Source organism: Silurus meridionalis, chromosome 3, assembly GCF_014805685.1.
Source record: "Silurus meridionalis isolate SWU-2019-XX chromosome 3, ASM1480568v1, whole genome shotgun sequence".
NCBI classification, from domain to species: Eukaryota; Metazoa; Chordata; class Actinopteri; order Siluriformes; family Siluridae; genus Silurus; species Silurus meridionalis.
Window position 1 is genome coordinate 13,061,499 of NC_060886.1, and position 21,215 is coordinate 13,082,713.

Consider the following 21,215-nt stretch of genomic DNA (forward strand, 5'->3'; position numbering starts at 1 on the left):
AGAAAGTAAAAATTATCTTAAAAAAATTATAATAATCTGTCTTTTAAAATGGAACACTAGATGGCAGAGCAATTGCATCCTAATCTAAAATTAAAATAATTTTGTGTATCGTTGGGAAAAGTATTAAATATGTTGGTGGTGGTGTAGTGTGTTGTTTAACTGTAAAACTGCAAAAAGCAAGTCAGCAAACCACAGGCGTTTAATTTAATCACTTTGCTGTTCAAAAAATAACTACATATTTCATCTGTCACTTTTACATATATACACAATATTTGCCATACAGAAGGCACTTGGCATGTTCATACTGTTGTTCAGGATTATTAACCAACAGGTTTTTACATTTGGAATAGATAAACCTGGGTCAGTCTTAAGACAGGTAAACAGAATCTATACTTTCCCCAGGATTAACAATTCATAATTTGACATTTCACATATTACGTTCATAAACCTCATTTGCACATTTTCGGTGTGAACAATGATTGAATAAATACAGGGTGCATCATTCACACATTTGGCACTGCAATGTGCAATGCAAAAGTGGTGGTAACCATGTTTCAAAATAGGGTTTTAGAAACCTTGCATGAAAATTGTGCTAACTCGTCTTATAACTTACATGTCTGGTACTTAAAAGAGTACTGGGCAACTGTACTGGGCAACTGGGCTTAAGATGATGGACCATGGACCACGTACCCAGCACTTACTACACCATGTCCAAATCCCACATCACTAATCACTCACTCTTTGCCACCTTAACTGGCACATTTCAGTCTTAGCTTGCACCACACTCTTTGTCTCACATTTGTCTTTCATGGTGGTGGTTGTTTTCAGCAGCATCTCCAGGGTCTTGCCCAGGTTACCATGTTCATATTTTGTTGTGTTTTGGTTTCTTTGTATTTTTATGTTTGCATGTTAAATAGAAGGAATCCCTGTTTTTTTTTGCCAAATATCATACAGTACCGGGAATGGGGAAAAAAAAGTCTATTTGACATCCTGCTAATAGTTTTTATTTAGTTGGGATGCTTTAAAACAAAATGTTTTAATCTGCTTTTTTGTGCTTTTCTAGCTTCCATAAAACTAACATATTTCTGCATCATAAATCGTTTCTTAATGTTCCCATTCAAGATACTTCTGCAGTTGTTCTACTTTCCTGTACTCAACGCTATCCACTCCTCAGCCAATCACATTGTGCTATGCAAATGAACATGCTAATTTTGTACCCTTCTACTCAGCATAGTCGGTAAGTCTCGACCACGCGTGTCTGCGAACTGATGCCACACTGCGGTTCCACATCTGCCGTGCACTCCACAAGATATTTCAGTAACACAGGCAACTCAAGAATCAGCTGAACTGCAGTTAAACAAGCTGCCGAATAATATTAATAATAACAATAAAAAACTATTTGTTTTATTGTCAGCTGAAGATTACATTATTCATGCATAATTAATTGTTATATGATTGCATTGATAACGTATTTTCGGAGGATTTTTTTTAAACAGAAAACTTTTAAGAACACAACACACAATACACACAAAAATCAGGGTGCCATGGATGTAGAAAACCTAAAGGAGCTCTTGGAGTGTTTAAGCGCAGTGAACAGCACATTTTTGAACGGGAGTCTGGACCTAAACGACAGTAAGTACACCTGTGATGAAGAGCACTTTATTCCCAAAGAGAAACCTGCACGACCTAAAGGTAAGCTCAGTGATGCACCTTATAAAGACTTTAATATATTGATTGTATAATATAATATTTTGTGTGTGTGTGTGTGTGTGTGTGTGTGTGTGTGTGTGTGTGTGTGTGTGTGTGTGTGTGTGTGTATATATATATATATATATATATATATATATATATATATATATATATATATATATACTAATTCCCTATTTAATAATAAGTAAAGAAAAACGTTTATCATCGTCCTGAACACTTGCTGGATGTTCCCGAGTTTTTCTTATAAACACAGAGCACAGGTAGAGCAGTTTAAATTATTCACAGGCTTCTAAGCTTTGTGAAAGCACTGTCTCTGTGTAATGCAATGTATTGAACGTCTGAAATGGCAGATGATCAGGGGCTGGCTGGATACTGGACAAATAGACCAAAACTACGGAGTTCTTTTTCCCTTGAAGTATTCTAGTCCCGAAGCGAACTTGAAAGGACTTTATAGCAATGGATGCCTTTGTTATGACATCATAAGTGTTTTAATAAATATTATTTATCAGTGCTGATATGCTTTTGTAATACTGTTTCATTAGTCTAATCTTTGGATCAAATTATACAGTCGAAATAATTGATAAAAAAGGTCTGTATTTTACCTAGGGTTATTCAGCAAACAGAAAAATGATTCTGTGTGATTATCAGGATTTGTTCTTCTTGTCTGTTGCTGTCTTCAGAATATTTTGCACCAAGCTATATTTAGAGTGTAAGACATGAAGAGGCTAATCAGAAAAGGTTCAATTATCCACACAGGTTCATGCACAACTACCTAGATAAACACACACTGGATGTTCATTTAGCAATCAGCCGACGCGACAATTAATCAGAACCTGGTGTCATGAGACATGCTTATTATCGACTGCCATTTGTGCTGAAATCCACTGATTCCATACAAGACATATATAGAGATTTCCATTTCTGGGTTATTAGAATGGTGATAATAGGGAGGAAGACATTTTCAGCACTGTGATGGAAACCAGCAGGGTAGAGCAATCATTTTCTGGGGGAAAAACCCACAGGTGGAAATCTTGAAAACTGCTGCACTAATTTCCGGGCAACATGATTTTTCTGCCAAAAGAAAATGAACAGCTGAACATCCAGGGTTTATTCTCAACTCACATTCAGAGTTCCAGCAAACAGCTTTGGATGCACTCTGGTAAATATAAGATCAGATGTTCTGGAATAGCCATAGACTAGGTAGAAGGATTATGTTTTTTACCATATCCATAGGACTGATTTTTTAAATAATTGGTTAAATAGTAAAATCATAAACTATACAGAAATAAGTCAGAATCAGAATGTCAGTCAGAACAAAAAGGTGAGAAAATCATTACCAGGTGCAGTTATGGGGAAGGTTGGGGAAGGTTTGGATAAAGAAGCATATCGACAAGCATTTTGTACTCCATAAGATTGCTCTATGCAGGTCTATGATGCAGTCATATGGGCAGTCAGGGAGAAGTGAAAATGCTTAGATTTGTTGAAAATCTCTTTATACTCTTTAATAACAGGAAATAATTCTGGACATATGGTTTATCATAATTTTACATTTTGTTAATTTTCATATATTATGTTATTTACAGTATACTATATTTATACTATTAGTATATATATATATATATATATATTTCTTAGGGTTTATTGAGCATTACTCCAATGGAAAGAGCTACAGGGACATAGCAAAGACTTCACACATCCCTGTGAATATAAATGGTTTAATAAGTGGAAAGGTCATAGAATCATATATAATTGTGTGCCTTGCAACACTGATCATAAGGAATGTAAGAGAGAAGCTAGCAGTCAATCTGAAACAGTTGTAGGATGACCTGGGAACAGCAGAAACAATATTTACACAGAGAACAATAAGCTATGAATGATGTAAATGTCATGTGCTAAAAAAGAAATCAGCAGTTGGTAGCATCCAACTGCTGCATCCAACGGCTGCTTTACTGTAAAAGGCACTGGGACATTACACTATATTGAAAGAAACATGAATGGTGCATTCAAGACATATTAGAAAGAAATTTAATCTGATCAGCCAAGTAACTGAATCTGGGGAGAAAATGTTTTGACATGATGATAGCCCCACACCCAACAACGCACACCCAAAGATTTCAAGAAGTCGATTTTAAGTAGAAATCTAATTTTTTTTTAAATGTTCTTTTTGTGACTTCCACCAGTGGGATCCTAAAAACCTTAAAGAATTAAAGACAATTTGACAACAAGAACTGGCCTGAATTGAATGACAGTGCTGCAAAAAGATAATTAGTTTTTAATTATCAACAGCATTAAAACACAAATTTCTAATATTGGAAAGTTGTATTCTCAGAATGCTTTTTGTTTTTACATATTAATTAGAACTGGATATATCAAATGGAAAATAACACCTGAGTGCTTTTAGATTTTAATTTGAATCAAGAAAATTGTTGAATGCTTCACAATGGAAAATAAAACATCACTCAATAAAATAAGGCAGTCTACATTAATGCAGTGTCTTAAACCTGACAACAATCAGTGTGGAGCTTTGCCATGGTCAGACACACAGCTGCTGTGGAGAATAGGGGCTGAATGGAATCAGGGGGAAGAACATTCAGGAAAAAACAAATGGGTGCAGTTAAGCTTGCTGATCAAATGGCCTGGATATAATGCAGTAATGGAGAACTGTGTTTCAGAATGCTGGTAATTAAATACACAGAACATCCTCTGTGCATGTGCTTTCAAAAAGCAGGTAAGTCAAATAATAACATTGGTTACATGCTGAAAGTGAAAATGTTGGAAGTAAATCCAAAAGGCTAGGTACGAATTTCTGATTAGCTGCCAGGCTAATTACTTAGTTACAGGTCATACAATTTTCTTTATATATATATATATATATATATATATATATATATATATATATATATATATATATATATATATATATATAGTGTTTGAAAAAAGCTAAGAACCTATATGTACCTAACCATATAACCACAGCTCACAATGGGTCTGATTAAAGCTGTAACGGCTAAATGTACTGTTTAGTTTTTTTTTTCAGCATAGTGAAGTGTTTTTTCCAAATAATGCCATGACTGGTGTATTATGCCAGCGCTTTTAGATCATGGGACTGTAAGCACACTCATTTTTGTTTCCGAGTCACAAACAATATAAATCTATATATAAATATCTCAAGATAATTGTATTTGTTGGTACAGTCTACTATGAATGCTTAATTACTTGTTGAAACAGCACCTAGTCGTATTAAAAAGAGATACAATGATTTACTTGATTAAATGTTAATGTAAAAAATTTGCATGGAAGCTACATATGGCGTTGTAATAATCTCATTTTTTGTCAGTGTGTCAGATGGCTTTTTTGCATGAGCATTTGTCAACACATTGCCAAACCACACAAACAAAATCCATTATGGATTTCTATAGGCTCCTTGGTTATTACTGCTTTGTAAAAAACATTTTCAAGTAGATATTTTGTACAACCGTCTGGTTGATATGTTGCTCATATTGTATTTTTTTTTTTATTATATTTGTAACATGTTTAGAATTTAGGAAAATGTATATATTGAGAAAGTCCTCATTGGCTAATTATGAGACATCATCATGGCACAATATATTATTGAAGTACAACAACAGACCCATTTTAACATTATATGAGTTTAAAAATAAAATACACAAAACAATGAAACCTCAATATATACATTTTCTTAAATTCTAAGTACGTTACACAATGGTAAACAGGCTTTATTTTTTCCATCCGTCAATAGATTTGATTACATGAGATTATTGTGGATGGTACCACATGCTAAAATGGCTTTAGAGTGCAATTAATATGTTTTTTTAGAAAAGTCTTGTGCTACAATTGCTGTAAACAGTTTTTGCTCTCAAGTCTCCACCAGTGAACAATTAATAATTAGATCAAAATAGAATAAATGCTAAAATTATAACAAAAGAAATGACATGATCAAATCATTATAAATGAATATCTGGTGTCACCCAGATGATCATCCCTCTGAGTCGGGTTCCTTGTCAAGGATTTTTGGTCAAGGCCACCATAACTTAATTAATTAAAATGTTTAATTTTCAAGCTATTTATTTCTGCCTCGTGTCAATGTCCATTGTTAAAAGTGCTATACAAATAAAATGTAATTGAATAATACATTATGTAAATACCATTTAGTACAATGAGCACCATAATTCAAAGTCTGGGGCAGTTGAGTATTAACATTAATGTCTTCTGATGCTTCTAGATGCAGTATAATAACTGAGTGTGGATAAAACAAAAAAAAATCATTGCAAACATACTAAATCCAAATCAGTGTTAATAAATTATTGACCATCTCAATCTCTACCGAAAATTCTCAGAATATTCTATATGGGAGAATATATAAGATTAACAGGTTTAAATACTAATAAAAAAATACAGTTGCAAGTGTTTTTTTTTTTTTTCATTTTTTTTTTTTTATTTAATCTATTTATATTCACTTATATTAACCAGCAGTTGTCTGCATATTTAACAGTCATAGCAGGGGGTTGCATGCATACAAATATTTTAATGGGGTACATTTATTCACTCATGCTGCTATCATGTCTGTATTTTATTAAAATATGGCTAATTACTTTAATTACATAGTAAACATTTAACCACCCTGTGGACACCAACTAACAAGATTCTTCTGTAAGCATTGCAGTTCTTTGTTCTTCTTTCATTGGATTGATTTTAAAGTAATTATAAATGTTAACCAAAGAGTTTGTAGACGACAGGCGTTATGCAAATAAGCACAATGACCATGTAGGTTGATCTGAATCATTATGATAGTGTCATGAGCGAATATATCCCAGATAATGAGCTTATTTAGGTATCTCATAATTACATAATTATAATTACATATGTGATTGCTTCCATGTGTAAACAAAAATGCAAAGGTTAAATATTTATGTACTAACTCATACTTCTTTACACACTCGAGAAGGTTATCATGTTAACTTTTTCCCAAGGCATTGTAAAAAGACCTTGAGAGAATTGAAGAAAATAGACTGCAAATTGTGATTTCAACTCAGTTTTATAACCGCAGTACAGTTGTTCTTGAACTTAATTAAAAACTAAAATTTCCTTAACTAAACATTATTTACAAATACTCTGCCTGTTTTTGTACTTTGTAATTTATCATTTAAAATTATGTTATGTTCTTGTCTGTGTTGCTGACTTGGTATTATTTCAGAGGAGAGAAAGCAGATGGTACACGTGTGAGTGTTTAAAATCTGAAATTACTCTCCATATTACTGGTATTAACTTAGAGAGGCAATGCAGGTTTTTTGGATCAAAAAATAATCCTTATTGATCTCAAGAGCGTAAAGATAATATGTTCAGGGAGCCTCCTGAGCAAAAGAACTGAATTTGAAATGCTATAGTTCAATAAGAAGAAGCATAGGCTATCTATCTCTTTATTTCCTTAAAGCTGCAACTAAATTATATAGCTTGAAATTCCTATATGTACCTGTCAAAGCTGAAAACCTGCCCACATATTTTTTGGATGATAAAAGTAACAGAAGCAAAACTAATCTGAACAGAAAGAGTTATATTTCAATTGAACATTTTATTTTTGTAAGTCAAGAGTTTTGTAGCCCTTCACTTCCATTAATCATTCTGCAAGAAAATTAAATGTACAACCAAAACTATTATGTAGAATGTCGGTTAGTTAAACAAGTATTTAACTATAGTTATTTACTTTGATTCAAAATTAACAAAGGAACATTTTCCTAAACACTACTTTGCTTTTAATACAGCCTGTACATTTAATATATATATATATACTATACTGTATATAGCAGCAAAAGGACATAATTATAAATAAACAAGTGCTCAACATAGGGATCTGGAATAAGATCTCAAAGCAAAGTCACAGAGTAAATATTTTTTTTTAGAAGAACATTGTTCTTGTCATAATTGTTGTCAGTAAGGGTATTCTGACTTAAAGAGAAAAATGCTGAAACCTCATGATATTATGTTGTTCTTAATAAGACACAAGATAATTTATTACATCTGTTACAAATTAATTAATTAAATGCATTAGATTGAATTGTTTTTACCCAAACCCTTGCATATGATAGCAATGCACACCAGTTACTAAAAAATATTTCAGCTATACATACATAAGGGGAAATACAATACTAAGGCAATAACCCCAGACTGAGTCATTTTTAAGCAGATGCATCAAAGAATGTCTGTTGAATCTGTCATGAATTAATTGCAATAATTCAATTAGGAATATTCAAGACAGACTCAGTCATATCCCATAATCCTTCCCACTAACTGATTAATGCAGCCTTGGCAGATACATAGTTATAAGGAATATTGCTATAAACAATGTTGCCATTGATTAAAGCATGGAGAAACTAAAATTAAATAGACTAGGCACACATTTTACAATCAAAGTACAATTTACACAAAAGCTTATTTCCAATTAGAATATAGTAATAATAATTAAAATACTAATATTACTATATAATGAATTGTTTAACTCTAATAGTGGAAATTCATTTTCAGTGCAATTATTAATTATTAAATCTTAGCCATTCCATCGTATTTCTTGATTAGAGACCACTCTCTACAAGTATAACTCATTATCTTATATGAATCTTACTTCAGTCTTGCAAAATACAGTTTTTGCGTTTATTCCTTTTAAATATTTATCCTCAGCTTGACACTGCTAAAACCTTATGTTTAGCATCATGTCTTTTGGTATCTTGTCTTAGTAATTTAGAGTGGTAGCTCCTCCCACACCTACTAATTAGCAGTTGCAGTTTCTCATACATCAAAGCTAATTACACTGGGATTAACAAGTGGAGGGGAAATGAATCATTATGCCACTCGCTATGTTGCCTAAGATCTAATTAAGCAGTACTTTGTATACAGAGAAAAAAATCCCTGAAATGCAATATAAAATTGTCAATAACATTACATCTTTTGGTTACACCATATATTGTGGTGGTTAAAGGCTCAGGTGTGAAACAATCTGCTTGAATAATATTTGCACCATTTAACAGAACAAAAGCAATGTAAAAATGTTAATATAATATCTTGCAAATCTGTAACGTTACATGGGAGTATATGCATACATAAAAGACTAATGTTATAAAAATTATAATAATGAAAATACTAACACTTAAAGCTCAACAGATTTCTTATGAAATGTGTATTCTATTTCCATTTCATCATAGGGAAATTTCTATCTTGTATTAGGTGACATGTCAAAACCAAACAGAAAAGGTATTTATTTGTATTTTTAAGCAAAGGTATTCATTGACTTAAATATATCATGACTCACTTTTAAATTGTGTAAGTGCTGCTATGCTATAATGCACAAGGATATGATTTGATGATGTTTATATGATAGCATCAGGCTATTTCTCAACAGAACACCGTGTCCTGGGAGCTGAAAGCTTCTGGCTTTAACCTGCCTTTATTGATTTTAAAATGATGTTCAGGAAGTAGAAAGTCCTGCATGAAGGAGGAACATAATGTAAAAAAACAACATTAATCACCTTTAAGAAGAGAGCATTTGTTGGCATCCATGTAATTTTTTTTTGTTACTCAGTAGGGGTACCTGGTCAATTTGCAAACTTACAGTAATATTGCCATTTCATTTATTTCAGAAATGGATTCAGTGCGGATACTGCTGTACTCTCTGATATTCCTGCTCAGTGTTTTTGGCAACCTGCTCATCATTGTGGTTTTGGTGGTGAATAAGCGAATGCGGACAGTCACCAACTCCTTCCTCCTCTCTCTGGCTGTCAGTGACCTGATGATGGCTGTGTTTTGCATGCCCTTCACATTTATCCCGAATCTACTGGAGGACTTTATTTTTGGTGGTGCCATGTGCAAGATTGTGGCCTATCTAATGGGTAGATATTCTGATTTTCACAGTCACTCATATATTAAAAAAAGCAACCATAAAGAAATATGCAAAGATTAGTTTTGTAAGCATGTCCTTAGCAGTACAAATTATTATAGATTTATTCATTTTAAAAAATTCCATATCAATTAAAAACAAAGATATGCATTTAGAAACAGTCAGGAAAAACAATTACATTACATGCTGAATTCATTTTGAAGCATGCATGCCACTAAGTGAAGAAACCCATCCCATTGATACATTCCTGGGTGGTCTCATTCAAAATAAAATGAATAAGGGATTAAATTAGTTGGTATCTGTCCAACTTATATCTTTGTATGCTCAGAGATGTACACAGCATATTTCATTCTCTCTCTCTCTCTCTCTCTCTCTCTCACACACACACACACACACACACACACACACACACACACACACACACACACACACACACACACTTTATTTTTCAGTGAAAGGACAGGAAAAGGAATCTATAAAACAGATTAATGTGGTCAGGTGCAAAGGGTAGATCTGAGTAAAAGCCTCTAGGGTAACTGCTCTGTAAATCAGAGCATATTGAAAGAATTGTAAAATACTGATAGCATTGCATGTGAAATGTCTGCCTTAGTGTCTTGACTCTTTCAATTCCTCAGGCTAATCTGCTCATTAAATTCTATGTAAAAGCTAATGCTCATAAAATGCTAAACTAAATGACAGACGTGACCTAATTAGACTTATTTAACAATTATTTGATATTAAACTACATGCGATCTAATGTGTCAGTGTGATTGTGTGCTAGTGTGAATTAGTCCTCAGTGAATCCAACATCCAAGTATCCCCAAGGCCATGCAAATGATGTGCTTTCTTTTCGAAATGTTAATCTGCATTGCTGTCTCCACACAGGAATTTCCGTTAGCATATCCACCTTCAGTCTTGTGGCCATTGCGATCGAGAGATACAGTGCGATCTGTAATCCTCTGAAGTCCAGGGCCTGGCAAACACGTTCCCATGCATACAAGGTCATAGCAATGACTTGGGCTCTGTCCTTCCTCATCATGACCCCATACCCAATCTTCTCTTCACTTGTTAGCTACCCCAAAACCAACAACATCACCATACGCATGTGCCGCCATGATTGGCCCAAGGACCAGGTTAAGCAGGCTTGGTGAGTCATTTCAGGACTTCAATGCATTTCATTAAAACAAATGAAATACTTTGCATGATATTCAAGATTGATTAGAGTTGATCATGAATTTTGCAATGAAATCTGAATTTAGAAAGGAATCATTAACAGTAAATCACTTGGAAGGGAGAAAGTCATTAAAATCAGGCTTTCCAGAAATCTCATAGTTGAAATTTGAAATAGTTTTAGTAACATTAGTCAAAATTTGAAAATACGAAATATGAAAAAAAATGAATATTTAATTAGTGTCTAGCAGTGTTTAACAACATATGATTTATTTTATTTAATCCCTGAGCCTGTCCCTATTTTCCAGACACTGTAAACAAAGAACTTAGTACCCATCTTGTCTTGCACATTTCAACAAGTGTTAGCATGCTAATTATTGTTAGCAGTAGTCCCTCCGTCCGTCCGTGTTTAAAATACTTAACAATTTAGTTAACTAAAGAATAAATTAACCATAAAGGATCTGAGGCCATGCAGTGTATTTCCGTATTTTGTACTTCAGCTTGCTCCATATGTTTTCAATGAGTTTAGGGCTGGATCCAAATGTTTTAGTGTCCTGCAAGTTTTATATGTGTGCCTCTTTGACTGAAAATAGACCAGACAATTCTTGGCAGAAGATGATAGGGCTTTAGGCTTTCATCAGAAAGAGGTTTTTCTCCAAAATATTCCAAGACCTGACATATTGACACATATATGAATACAGTATCCAGGACCATGAGCAAAACACCATTTGCAGAATTGTATTATTGTGTGTGTGTGTGTGTGTGTGTGTGTGTGTGTGTGTGTGTGTGTGTGTGTGTGTGTGTTACTGTTACTCCCAGATTTAGATTTTTAGTTGTAAATATTTGTATCCCTTTGTTTGTTAATTTTCAAAAGATACAGAAAAATGCAAGTGAAACTAAACATACTTCATCCATTGTTTCCACCATATAGTCCACTGCCATTCTGAAATGTGCTGAGATAGTGGAGTATATAGTGTCTCTAAGGCATTATAGCATTCGCTGTATATTTCTCAGCAGAGAATTAAGAATGTAACCCAAACTTACACTGGGGTATAAAAAAATGCCTATAAATAGTCATTTATCATCAAGATTCTTCTGCATTTTTGGTTGAATAAAAGTTTAACAAGAGAATTCAAGTTCACATTTTAGATGTAATTGTTAATAGATCCACCAATGGTACACCATAGTTTATATTCTTTCCTCTTTCCTCCTCCAGGTATATCCTGTTGCTGTTGATTCTTTTCATTATACCTGGAGTAGTGATGATCATTGCTTATGGACTCATCTCTCGGGAGCTCTACTGTGGAATGCAGTTCGAGCTAGAGCAGAAGAAAAGCCACAGTGGTAAGGACATTTTTGAAAACAAAAACATTTTTGAAAATCAGCTTTGAAAAGCTTTTTAAACACTATTTAGACTTGTGGTACATTTTACCCAGTGTACTGCACAGATAGATTTGGTCACACATACTGTATGTAAATGGGCATGTTTAAAATTGAAGTATTACAGTAGTAATGCAATTAAACTTTTTTTCATAACTTTTGTCCTTAATATTATTTAACTGTGGCACCATTAGCAGCTGCTGTTATGATTAGATTGTGTTTGCTGTAAATTAGTTAAATCAGTTGAGTTCAGTTGAGGTTTTAAATAAAACTCTATTTCCTTCAGACTCATTTAGTCTATCTTCTAAAATTGCTCAACCATAGCCTGGCTTAATTATTAGTGCTCAATTGGCAATCACTCTAAGTGGATTCCCTGAATGAAGTTTTCTTGACATATTTATTGGTAGTACTTCTTGAGTATGGATGGGACTTTCGGATTTGGATTATCCACGGTTATTATGAACTTTGTGAATCTTCTATTTGAGTCACTAAAAGCACAAAATAACTTGCTGTGCTAGACTGAAACCTTATAACTTGCTTTCTGGTACAGAAAAATAGTGCCTGAATTACAAAGATGATCTTTACTATTGATTCCTTGTAGTCAGCTGTATGTTTTGCAAAACAAGATATAATGCCTTAGTGTTTCCTCCCAGAAACGAGGAATGGTGCAAGTGCTACCTTCTCATCTGGCATTGATCATGGTGATGGCTGCTACATTCAGGTACTGACCCAACCCAACTCCATGGAGATGTCTACCGTCAGTCTGGCTACCTCTGCGAAGGTGGACCGTCCTCGTAGCAACACCTCTGCGACCAAGCTCTTGGCCAAAAGACATGTGATCCGCATGCTGATTGTCATTGTGACCATGTTCTTCATCTGCTGGATGCCCCTGTATTCTGTTAATACCTGGAAGGCCTTTCATCCACCTTCTGCCCAAAGAGTTCTCTCAGGAGCCCCAATCTCATTTATTCACCTTCTCTCCTACACTTCAGCCTGTGTTAATCCCATCATCTACTGCTTCATGAACAAGCGCTTCCGCAAAGCTCTGATAACCACCTTCTCCTACTGCTGCAGATCATGCCACCCACGGAGCATCAATGAGGGAGATGATGATGCCACTGCCACTGGGGCATCTGTGTCTAAGTTTAACTACACCACCATCAGCACTATGGGGCCATGCTAATATCCAAAAGAAGAGAGGGATGCTTTGAGCTTACATTGATACTTAAGATGGATGGAGACAAGACTTCGGTGGATGATCTTGTGATTGGACTAAAGAGGGACTTGGATTATCGAGAAATGTTTTGCGTCAAGAAGAATATACCTAGTTTTGATTTTGCAGTGATTGACATTGGACTGCGTTGTGAAGTAAATTCTGTAGTATTACAGTTTTTCTTAGTTGCTTTGGAGCGTTTCTCAGATCAGAAATTAAATTCTCAAAACTACTTGTTCAACCTTCACATTATTTAGTCATTTGTGCTCATCATAAAAACATTACTTGTTGCTTTGATCAAATTGTGAATGCTTTTGTACATTCATTTATTTGATTGTGTAGAATTGTCTGATGTTTCCTACATTATCCGTTGTTTATGTTCATGTTGATCAAAATATATTATACTGGTTTCACTTGAATAGTTTTAACCCCAAAACATCTCAGTATCGGTTCCTTGTATAAGTCATTGGATGCAAAATGTTTAAACCAGTTGTCAACATCTTTCACGTAAAAGTTCTATTAAATTTTTAAAAATTTAAACTAATAAAAACAAACGAACACTTGAGTACAGTAAAAGTGTGAATCCTATCTGGTCTCTTGCAATCAATATAAATAAAATATGCAATCAAATAAATGAATTTGGGCTGCTGAAATTCATAGAAGTAAAATATTTTGCAAGAAATCCAATCTATCTGACAACATGACTAAACATTTTGATGATTTTGTTTGTGAACAATGACAAAGGGACTTTTCATTCTGATGAGAATGAGATGTTCATTGAAACAAATGCTTACTTTAGAGAGAAGAACTGAGGATTTTGAGAAAAGCACAGGCTTTTGCAAGAAATCCAGTGTTTTGTGCTGCTTGTACAAATTGTTTTGACAATGCACTTCCTGGTTTGCAAATATTAAGGATGATTCGAGAAATGCTCCAAAGCAGCTGAGAAAAATTGTAATGTAATATCAGCATGCTATTTGGTCTCTTCCTGTTGTTTTGTAATTTGTGATTGTCTATTCTATGGGATATGTATAGTATGATTATCGTTACATGCATTTGAATATGCTTACAATAATTGTGCTGTGTGCTGGTATCACTTTCAGCTGTGTTTTGTATTTTTATGCAGTCAGTGGGAAATATAACTGATTATGAATTCCACCAAATATACAGATATGTAACAAACTCTAGACAGGTGTGTTGCCTGGTAGAATTAAGCAATTACTGACCTGCCATGTTTTTTGGCAAGTATTTACACATGCTCAGCAGGCCCAGATGGCCTTGATATTTTCATTAAGATCTAAAAGTGGAGGTAAAAAATGTAAAGTGACTTTGAAAATAGGTTCATTATTGGGGCTCAGAGGGCTTAAAAGCAACAGTAAGTAAAAGAACTTAGATTGAAGGAAACATCATTGTATACAATATATATAGAATATTACAAATATATACTTGATAAATATGTGACTTTTGGTTATTGTCAGTTGTGCAATAAAAAAGTAAATATAACCATTACAGAACAGCTTCAGTTGTAAGTGACCCTTTTTCTCTGTACTACTGACATTTTGAAAAAGATAATACATAACATTATGCTATCTTGTAATTGCCAGTGACCTTGTGTTGTGGATTTCTGGGTCAGGCTGACTTCATGATGCATAAAAGCCCACAGGAAGATTTATGGTTGCTTTTGTGTGTATGTTCATTCAGATGTTGCATATCTGTACATTCAGTTCACTATTGCAAGTTGTTCATTACAGCACAGCACAGTGTTTACACCACACACATATACATTCCAAAAAAAAAGTAACAATCCAGATTCCTTATGCTGCAGTTCTCCTCATATCATAAGGTTAAAGAAAAAAAGAAGTGGCACTCTTTTCAAGACATGCCAGAACGAGATTGATTAAATACCATTAATTCTCTTTGCTGAGATGTTGACTATGGGTCAATCTAGCACATAATCTATCAAGTAAAGATTTCTTTCACTTACCAACATACATAACACTTCATAAACATATATATAGACTTTCCAAGGACTACATCAGACAATAGACTGATGAATTAAGTCAAAACCCAATTAAAAATCTATCTTTAATTTTTCTTTACAGATTAAAGATAGTGTTTAACAGATAGAAAAGTATAGAAGGGAGAAGAAAAGTAGAAAAGGAAGTACTCAGTGTACTATATGCTGTTGGATAAGTCTGCCATTGGAGTGCTGTTTATGTTCATCCGCTGTCCATCCCACCCTTTATTTTTTACTCATCCTCTCCCTTTGTTTATTTTCCTTCAGTTAAACACAATTAGTAAATCAAAAAGCATCTGTTGTTTGTTTCTGTTTTCTACTGAACAGTGGAAACAGCGTATCCACAAAGTTTCCTAGGCCTCAGACTCTGATTATAACCCATAAATATAGCACGGCAAAAATCCTGCAATCCTTTATACTGCTGTTTTCCCAACTTGTCCCAAACATCCCAGTCTGGCCTGTAAAAGCATGGCTGATTAAGAACAAGCTTCTTTCAGTCAGTCATTTTAGTCCACTAAACTCAATCCAGTACACAGAGGGTATTCATTTTATACATGTGTAAATAATCAGTCACAACTGGAATGACCTCATTCAACAATGCTTCACTTGCAACACCCATCAGATGCTGAGCATGATATCCTGCAATTTGGAACACAGGAGTGTGTGACTGGTGAGTAATGAAGGCTTGTATCTACATGTTCACTTGTAGATACAAAGTTCACATGTACACTTTTATTGTAGTTCAGTAAAGTATGAGGGGGTTTATGCAGGTGTAAGATGTAGAAACACGATACACTTTGTGATGGTGTAGAAAACTCTGTATATAATAAATCTGCACACTGAAACCAGAACCTTAATGCACATTCAATAATATTCAATAACTGTGAGGATATATGTGGCAAAGCTTGCAGTTATTGGTGAAGTAGTCAGAAACCTCAAAAAAAAAAAAAGGTTCCCAGATACTTCCATACTTCCCAGATTCTTATTTATTTATAGACCCTATTTGCCTTACAATCCCTTAGCTGGCTAAAGCAAATAATCCAGTTATCTAATAAGGCATTGCTTGATTTAAATGAGTTCAATTTCAAAAGCCAATTAATTGTCAATATTTGATTTAATGAGGTAATAGCATTTTGTTGTCTGTTTCTTTCATGACTGTGTAAATAAAGACAACGCAATGACTCAACACTAAAGTGTGGATTGGGCCATGGTACCTCATCGAACAGATCAGTTTCTTACTATTTTAGTAGTCATTATAAAAGAAGCACAGTGAGCTTGTAAAAACTAGGTCATAAATAGTGTAACTAGTTGAAAAAATGAACTACCGCAGTAATACATAGTAATTTAAATGTTTTTCCTCTGTAGTTATTAGAAAGAATGTGTTAGTGAAAGATTAAATTTAATTTAATAGAATATAAAGAATAATTTTGAGATGCAAAAATTGTTTACACTGTACAGCATTAATGACAAATAATTTCACTGCACAGCAGGAAGATTCAATTGCTTTAGATCATGATTGTACTTTTTACAAGGTTATACTGGTGGATCATGGCTAATGTAGTATTTTATTTATTTATTTTTTGGTTTATACAAAGATTTTCAGACAAGACATGTGTGACATCAAATGTGCTTTAGAATATTCAAATAAATAAATTGGAAAATAGCAAAAGTAAATAGAAACATTTTCCTCTAATCTTTTGTTTTTAGTCTTGTAAGAAAAGAAATGATTTCAATGCATGTTCTGTCATAAATATGGATATATAACAGAAACATCCATTCAAACCTTCTATTAGAATAATGCTGTTTGGCATTATATCAGAGAGAGTGAAATATGAACTACAAGATCAGACACTGTCTTGTGTGAGTACAGACAATGGTTGGGATTGATGGAAGCTAATGGCAGACCAAAAAGAAAGGAACAATTGTTACTGCAGGGTGAGTGGGTGTAATTTTGGTGAGAGATGATTACTTGACTGTTGTCAATTGTTGTGGCTTGACGTTCTGTTTGTGTTTCCTTGTGTATTATAAAGGCTGTATTTCCCCACACAGCTGGTAGCCATTATTGTTACATACCATACCATGAAGTAAATTTCAAATACCCCGTTTGATTATGTTTTTTTATGTACGAGATGATACAATCAATAACGTCTGATATCTTGTATATCTTATATATATATATATATATATATATATATATATATATATATATATATATATATATATGTATATATATATATATATATATATATATATATATATTTTTTTTATGTTGAAATTTTGTATACCACTATTTGGTTAACAAAATTAATCACTTTTCCATTTACATAAAAAATCTCACTGTGAATGTGTGATAATATGGTTTATTCAAGATTTTTTTTTTTATTGTGCTGGGCTCTCACTAAACAAAAGACAAATGGGAGTGATTTGTAAAGACATTGAATTTTAAGAGCTATCTAAGCAAAACAGGAAGATGACAACCATTAGTCTATAACAATGAACAAAAAAAATAATTAAAATGTTGTTTTAACTTTCCACACATTTAGTAGATTTTAGTCGATCACTTTCGCCATTGTTAAATGCTGATCACTGAACCCCTATCAATGGGTGGTGGTATTATTTTTTTTTTTCAGGTAATCTGGGAATTCATTGTTTCAGGATTTCATCCATTAGAATTTTTTTGTGTTAAAACAGAGTGTCCTCATGCACTGATCAAAATGTCTCTGATGAGGATTTATTGAGGATTTCAAAGCCAGTTCATGTTTGGTTTACCCATGTGGTTAAGTCTGTGCGCGGCTTCTCTGTAAATATTTGTGTCCAAAAACTCAACCTGCACTCATGACACACAGATATTTATTAAGTCTACATATAATTATTTTCACAGTAAATAACTGAACAGTGATTAGGAAGATGACCAGTAATAATAAATTATGATGGTTTGAGGATGATGAATAAACAACTGCATCATTAATCTTTATCGGGTATTATAATCATCCTTTGAATTGTCAGTTCTTTAAAAGACATTCTATTTATTATAAGATGCATGTAGATGAAGTAAAAACTATAGGAATGTATGAAAACAATACAGGATGTACTGTGTGTGTGTGCAAGTTTGCATGTGTGTGTGTGTGTGTGTGTGTGTGTGTGTGTGTGTGTGTGTGTGTGTGTGTGTGTGTGTGTGTTACATTTTTCATATATATATATATTTATTTTTCAGTACAGATTGGGAACAATAGTTCAAAACCCCAATTTCGCAGATGTATGGGAGAACTATGTTTCTCTCTCTCTTCTCAATTTGCTGGTGTAATCTATGCTTGTGAGCCTAGAGGTAGTAGCTTTTGCAATTTCTAAATCTGTATGTAATACAGTGATGTCCAGATGGGACCAGTGCCTCTGTCTTGTGTGATGTTGTATGGCAATGATCAGGATCAGAATCAATTTACTATGGGAAATGTGTTCAGCAGATCACCCTAATAACATATACAGTAAAGTGTAAACTTGCAGGTGCACAGACTTAAAACAACAGCGCAAAGCAAAAATAAACCAAGTCAGCAGTACAAAACATTCAATACAATAGTGTAGCCAAAGTATACTTCTGTCTCTGTGCTATCTTGGAAAGTAAACAGATAAGCAAATTTTACTTATTTCTTAAAGATGTAAAGAAGAGTGAATGCTGCTAAGAAAAACAAAACATGAAAAAGGTGTACACAAGAGGAATTCTCAAATCTGATTTCATGCAACTCTTGTATTTTGATCTGCTGCTGATCAGTTAGCCTCTGTTGCACAATTCAATGCAGTCAACCCTAACACAGGAAGAGGCAGAGTTAAACCAGACAGTTATTGATGAGATTAAGATGCTCTAGTAGAAATGAGACAAATCTGATTAAAGAATGGGGAGTGTTTCCATATTGTACTGAAAGAAAAAACATTTGTTGATAAGATGATTTAATTTGAGCTTTTCAGAGATTTACTCACTATATGGGTGTTGATTCCCAGACTAAGATGTAGCAGTGTGTTCTTATCACTCAATATCACTAAAGTCTCTTTTCAAATGAGTTTTAAATTGTTAGGTTGTTATCAGTACACATCCACATACACACCCACATGTTATACATGCATCTTTTCTCCTGTAAGTAAGCCCATTATTGGCCCTAATTGGGCTATTAGGGTTGTGACTTCTGCAAATGTCATCAGCTTGATGGAACACTCACTTAATTTGCACTCCATGTTGTACAAGTAGTTCGAGCAGTCAGAGTGCACAGCCTTGAGTGCTGATGGATAGTCCCTGCCACACAAACCAACTCCTGTCTGATAAGAAGTAAACAATCCACTGGTGGATGGAAACACTCCACTGTGTTAAAGAAAGAACTCAAAACTACAAACATGACTCTGGTATAGACTGGAAAATGGTATTCGATTAAAGATGTGGATAGATTTATTATGCAAAAAAAAATAGCCATTGAAAGCATTTGATGACTAATGAAAGTTATTTAGAAATAATGACTGTATATTGAGTTATTTACAGAGGACAGTAAATCTGTACTGCTATACAAGCTGCACATTGTTTAAAGTATATCCAATTTTAATTTCTATAGTATTGTCCCTTGAGAACATCTAATAAAATAGTTGCTGAAGGGTGAGGGGTGTACTCACTTTTGTGAGATACTATATATACTTTTCTATCATCATTAAGGCATGTTATATTGTCCTTCTTTGAAACAATAACAATAATACAATTCTTGAGGCAAATGGGGAACTATACAGTATAGACAAATGGAAGTTTGAAAAAAGGGATAGATGGCCTACAGTTTTTCATTCCCAACTGATTTCTGCTTTGAATTTATGCTTCTCCACAGGCATTTACTATTACTTTACAAAATGGTAATCAAGAACATGTACCTAAAACGACAGACCAGGACCAGTTTCATTATTCAGTGATATTAATAAATAACGGTAAAACTATAAAAAATAAATGTAAGTTAATACAGATTGTAACAAATGTAACAATAAATGTTTCAACCAATAATTGCACCGATAGTTAAAGAATAGGACATATAAATACCAATAACTGCATTGCTCTAACTCTCAATGTTTGGCTCATACACTGTCATTACTGCAATCATGAATCAAAATGTGTTAACAATACAAAAAAATTAAATAAACAACAAAAAATAAATAATAGCAAACTTGCTTGGTTTAACTTTAGATGCTATTTAATATAAAACATAAAAATAAGTGTAGAATGACTGTTTAGATATGATTATTAATCTTGAAGATGTTCTGGAATCAATAATTAATTATACTTAGTATATAGTATAGTATATTATACTTAATAATACTGGCAGTATTGTATATCATATAAGTAATGTAATACCTTGCATATAGTGGTACTTTATTTTGCTGAGATGTATTCATACATACAAACAGAGTTGGCAGATTTTCTGAAACTGTCTCTGGTCCTTCATTAAATTGTCCAGAAAAAATCAACACTGGTTGTTTAGTACCTATCAATGCTTCAGCCTCAGCTCAAGTGTGATTTCAAGTTCACTTTGTTGTCCAGAATACAGAATGCAGAAAAAATTCTGCATTGTCCTGCCCTTCAAGTTAAAACAAAAATATATACAACAAAGGAACAAAGATAACAGAATAAGGAGAGAGTTCACATAAGTGGGAGAAAACAAGTATTGCACAAGGTGGGATTTGTATATGGAATGAGCCAGAGTTCTCACAAGGTCGAGGAAATATGACCATATATCCCCAATCTTATCATCCCTACACTGGCTACCTGTTAAGTTTCGAATCTACTATAAACTATTGCTACTTAC

The 21,215-nt window shown here is 33.6% G+C and overlaps 1 protein-coding gene across 2 annotated transcripts; it reads left to right on the plus strand.

Moving 5' to 3' along the window:
- The first annotated feature begins 1,289 nt into the window (after positions 1-1,289).
- LOC124383055 (cholecystokinin receptor) lies at positions 1,290-13,656 on the plus strand. 2 transcript variants are annotated; one of them, XM_046845423.1, is made up of 5 exons: positions 1,290-1,692; positions 9,360-9,608; positions 10,502-10,763; positions 12,003-12,130; positions 12,820-13,656. In XM_046845423.1, exons 1-5 carry the CDS (start codon positions 1,452-1,454, stop codon positions 13,347-13,349), a joined length of 1,410 nt encoding a protein of 469 aa, XP_046701379.1. In that variant the 5' UTR covers positions 1,290-1,451; the 3' UTR covers positions 13,350-13,656. The 2 variants fall into 2 exon arrangements, with proteins under 2 accessions (XP_046701379.1, XP_046701380.1); XM_046845424.1 differs by lacking the exon at positions 1,290-1,692 and adding an exon at positions 4,337-4,438.
- Positions 13,657-21,215: the final 7,559 nt, after the last annotated feature.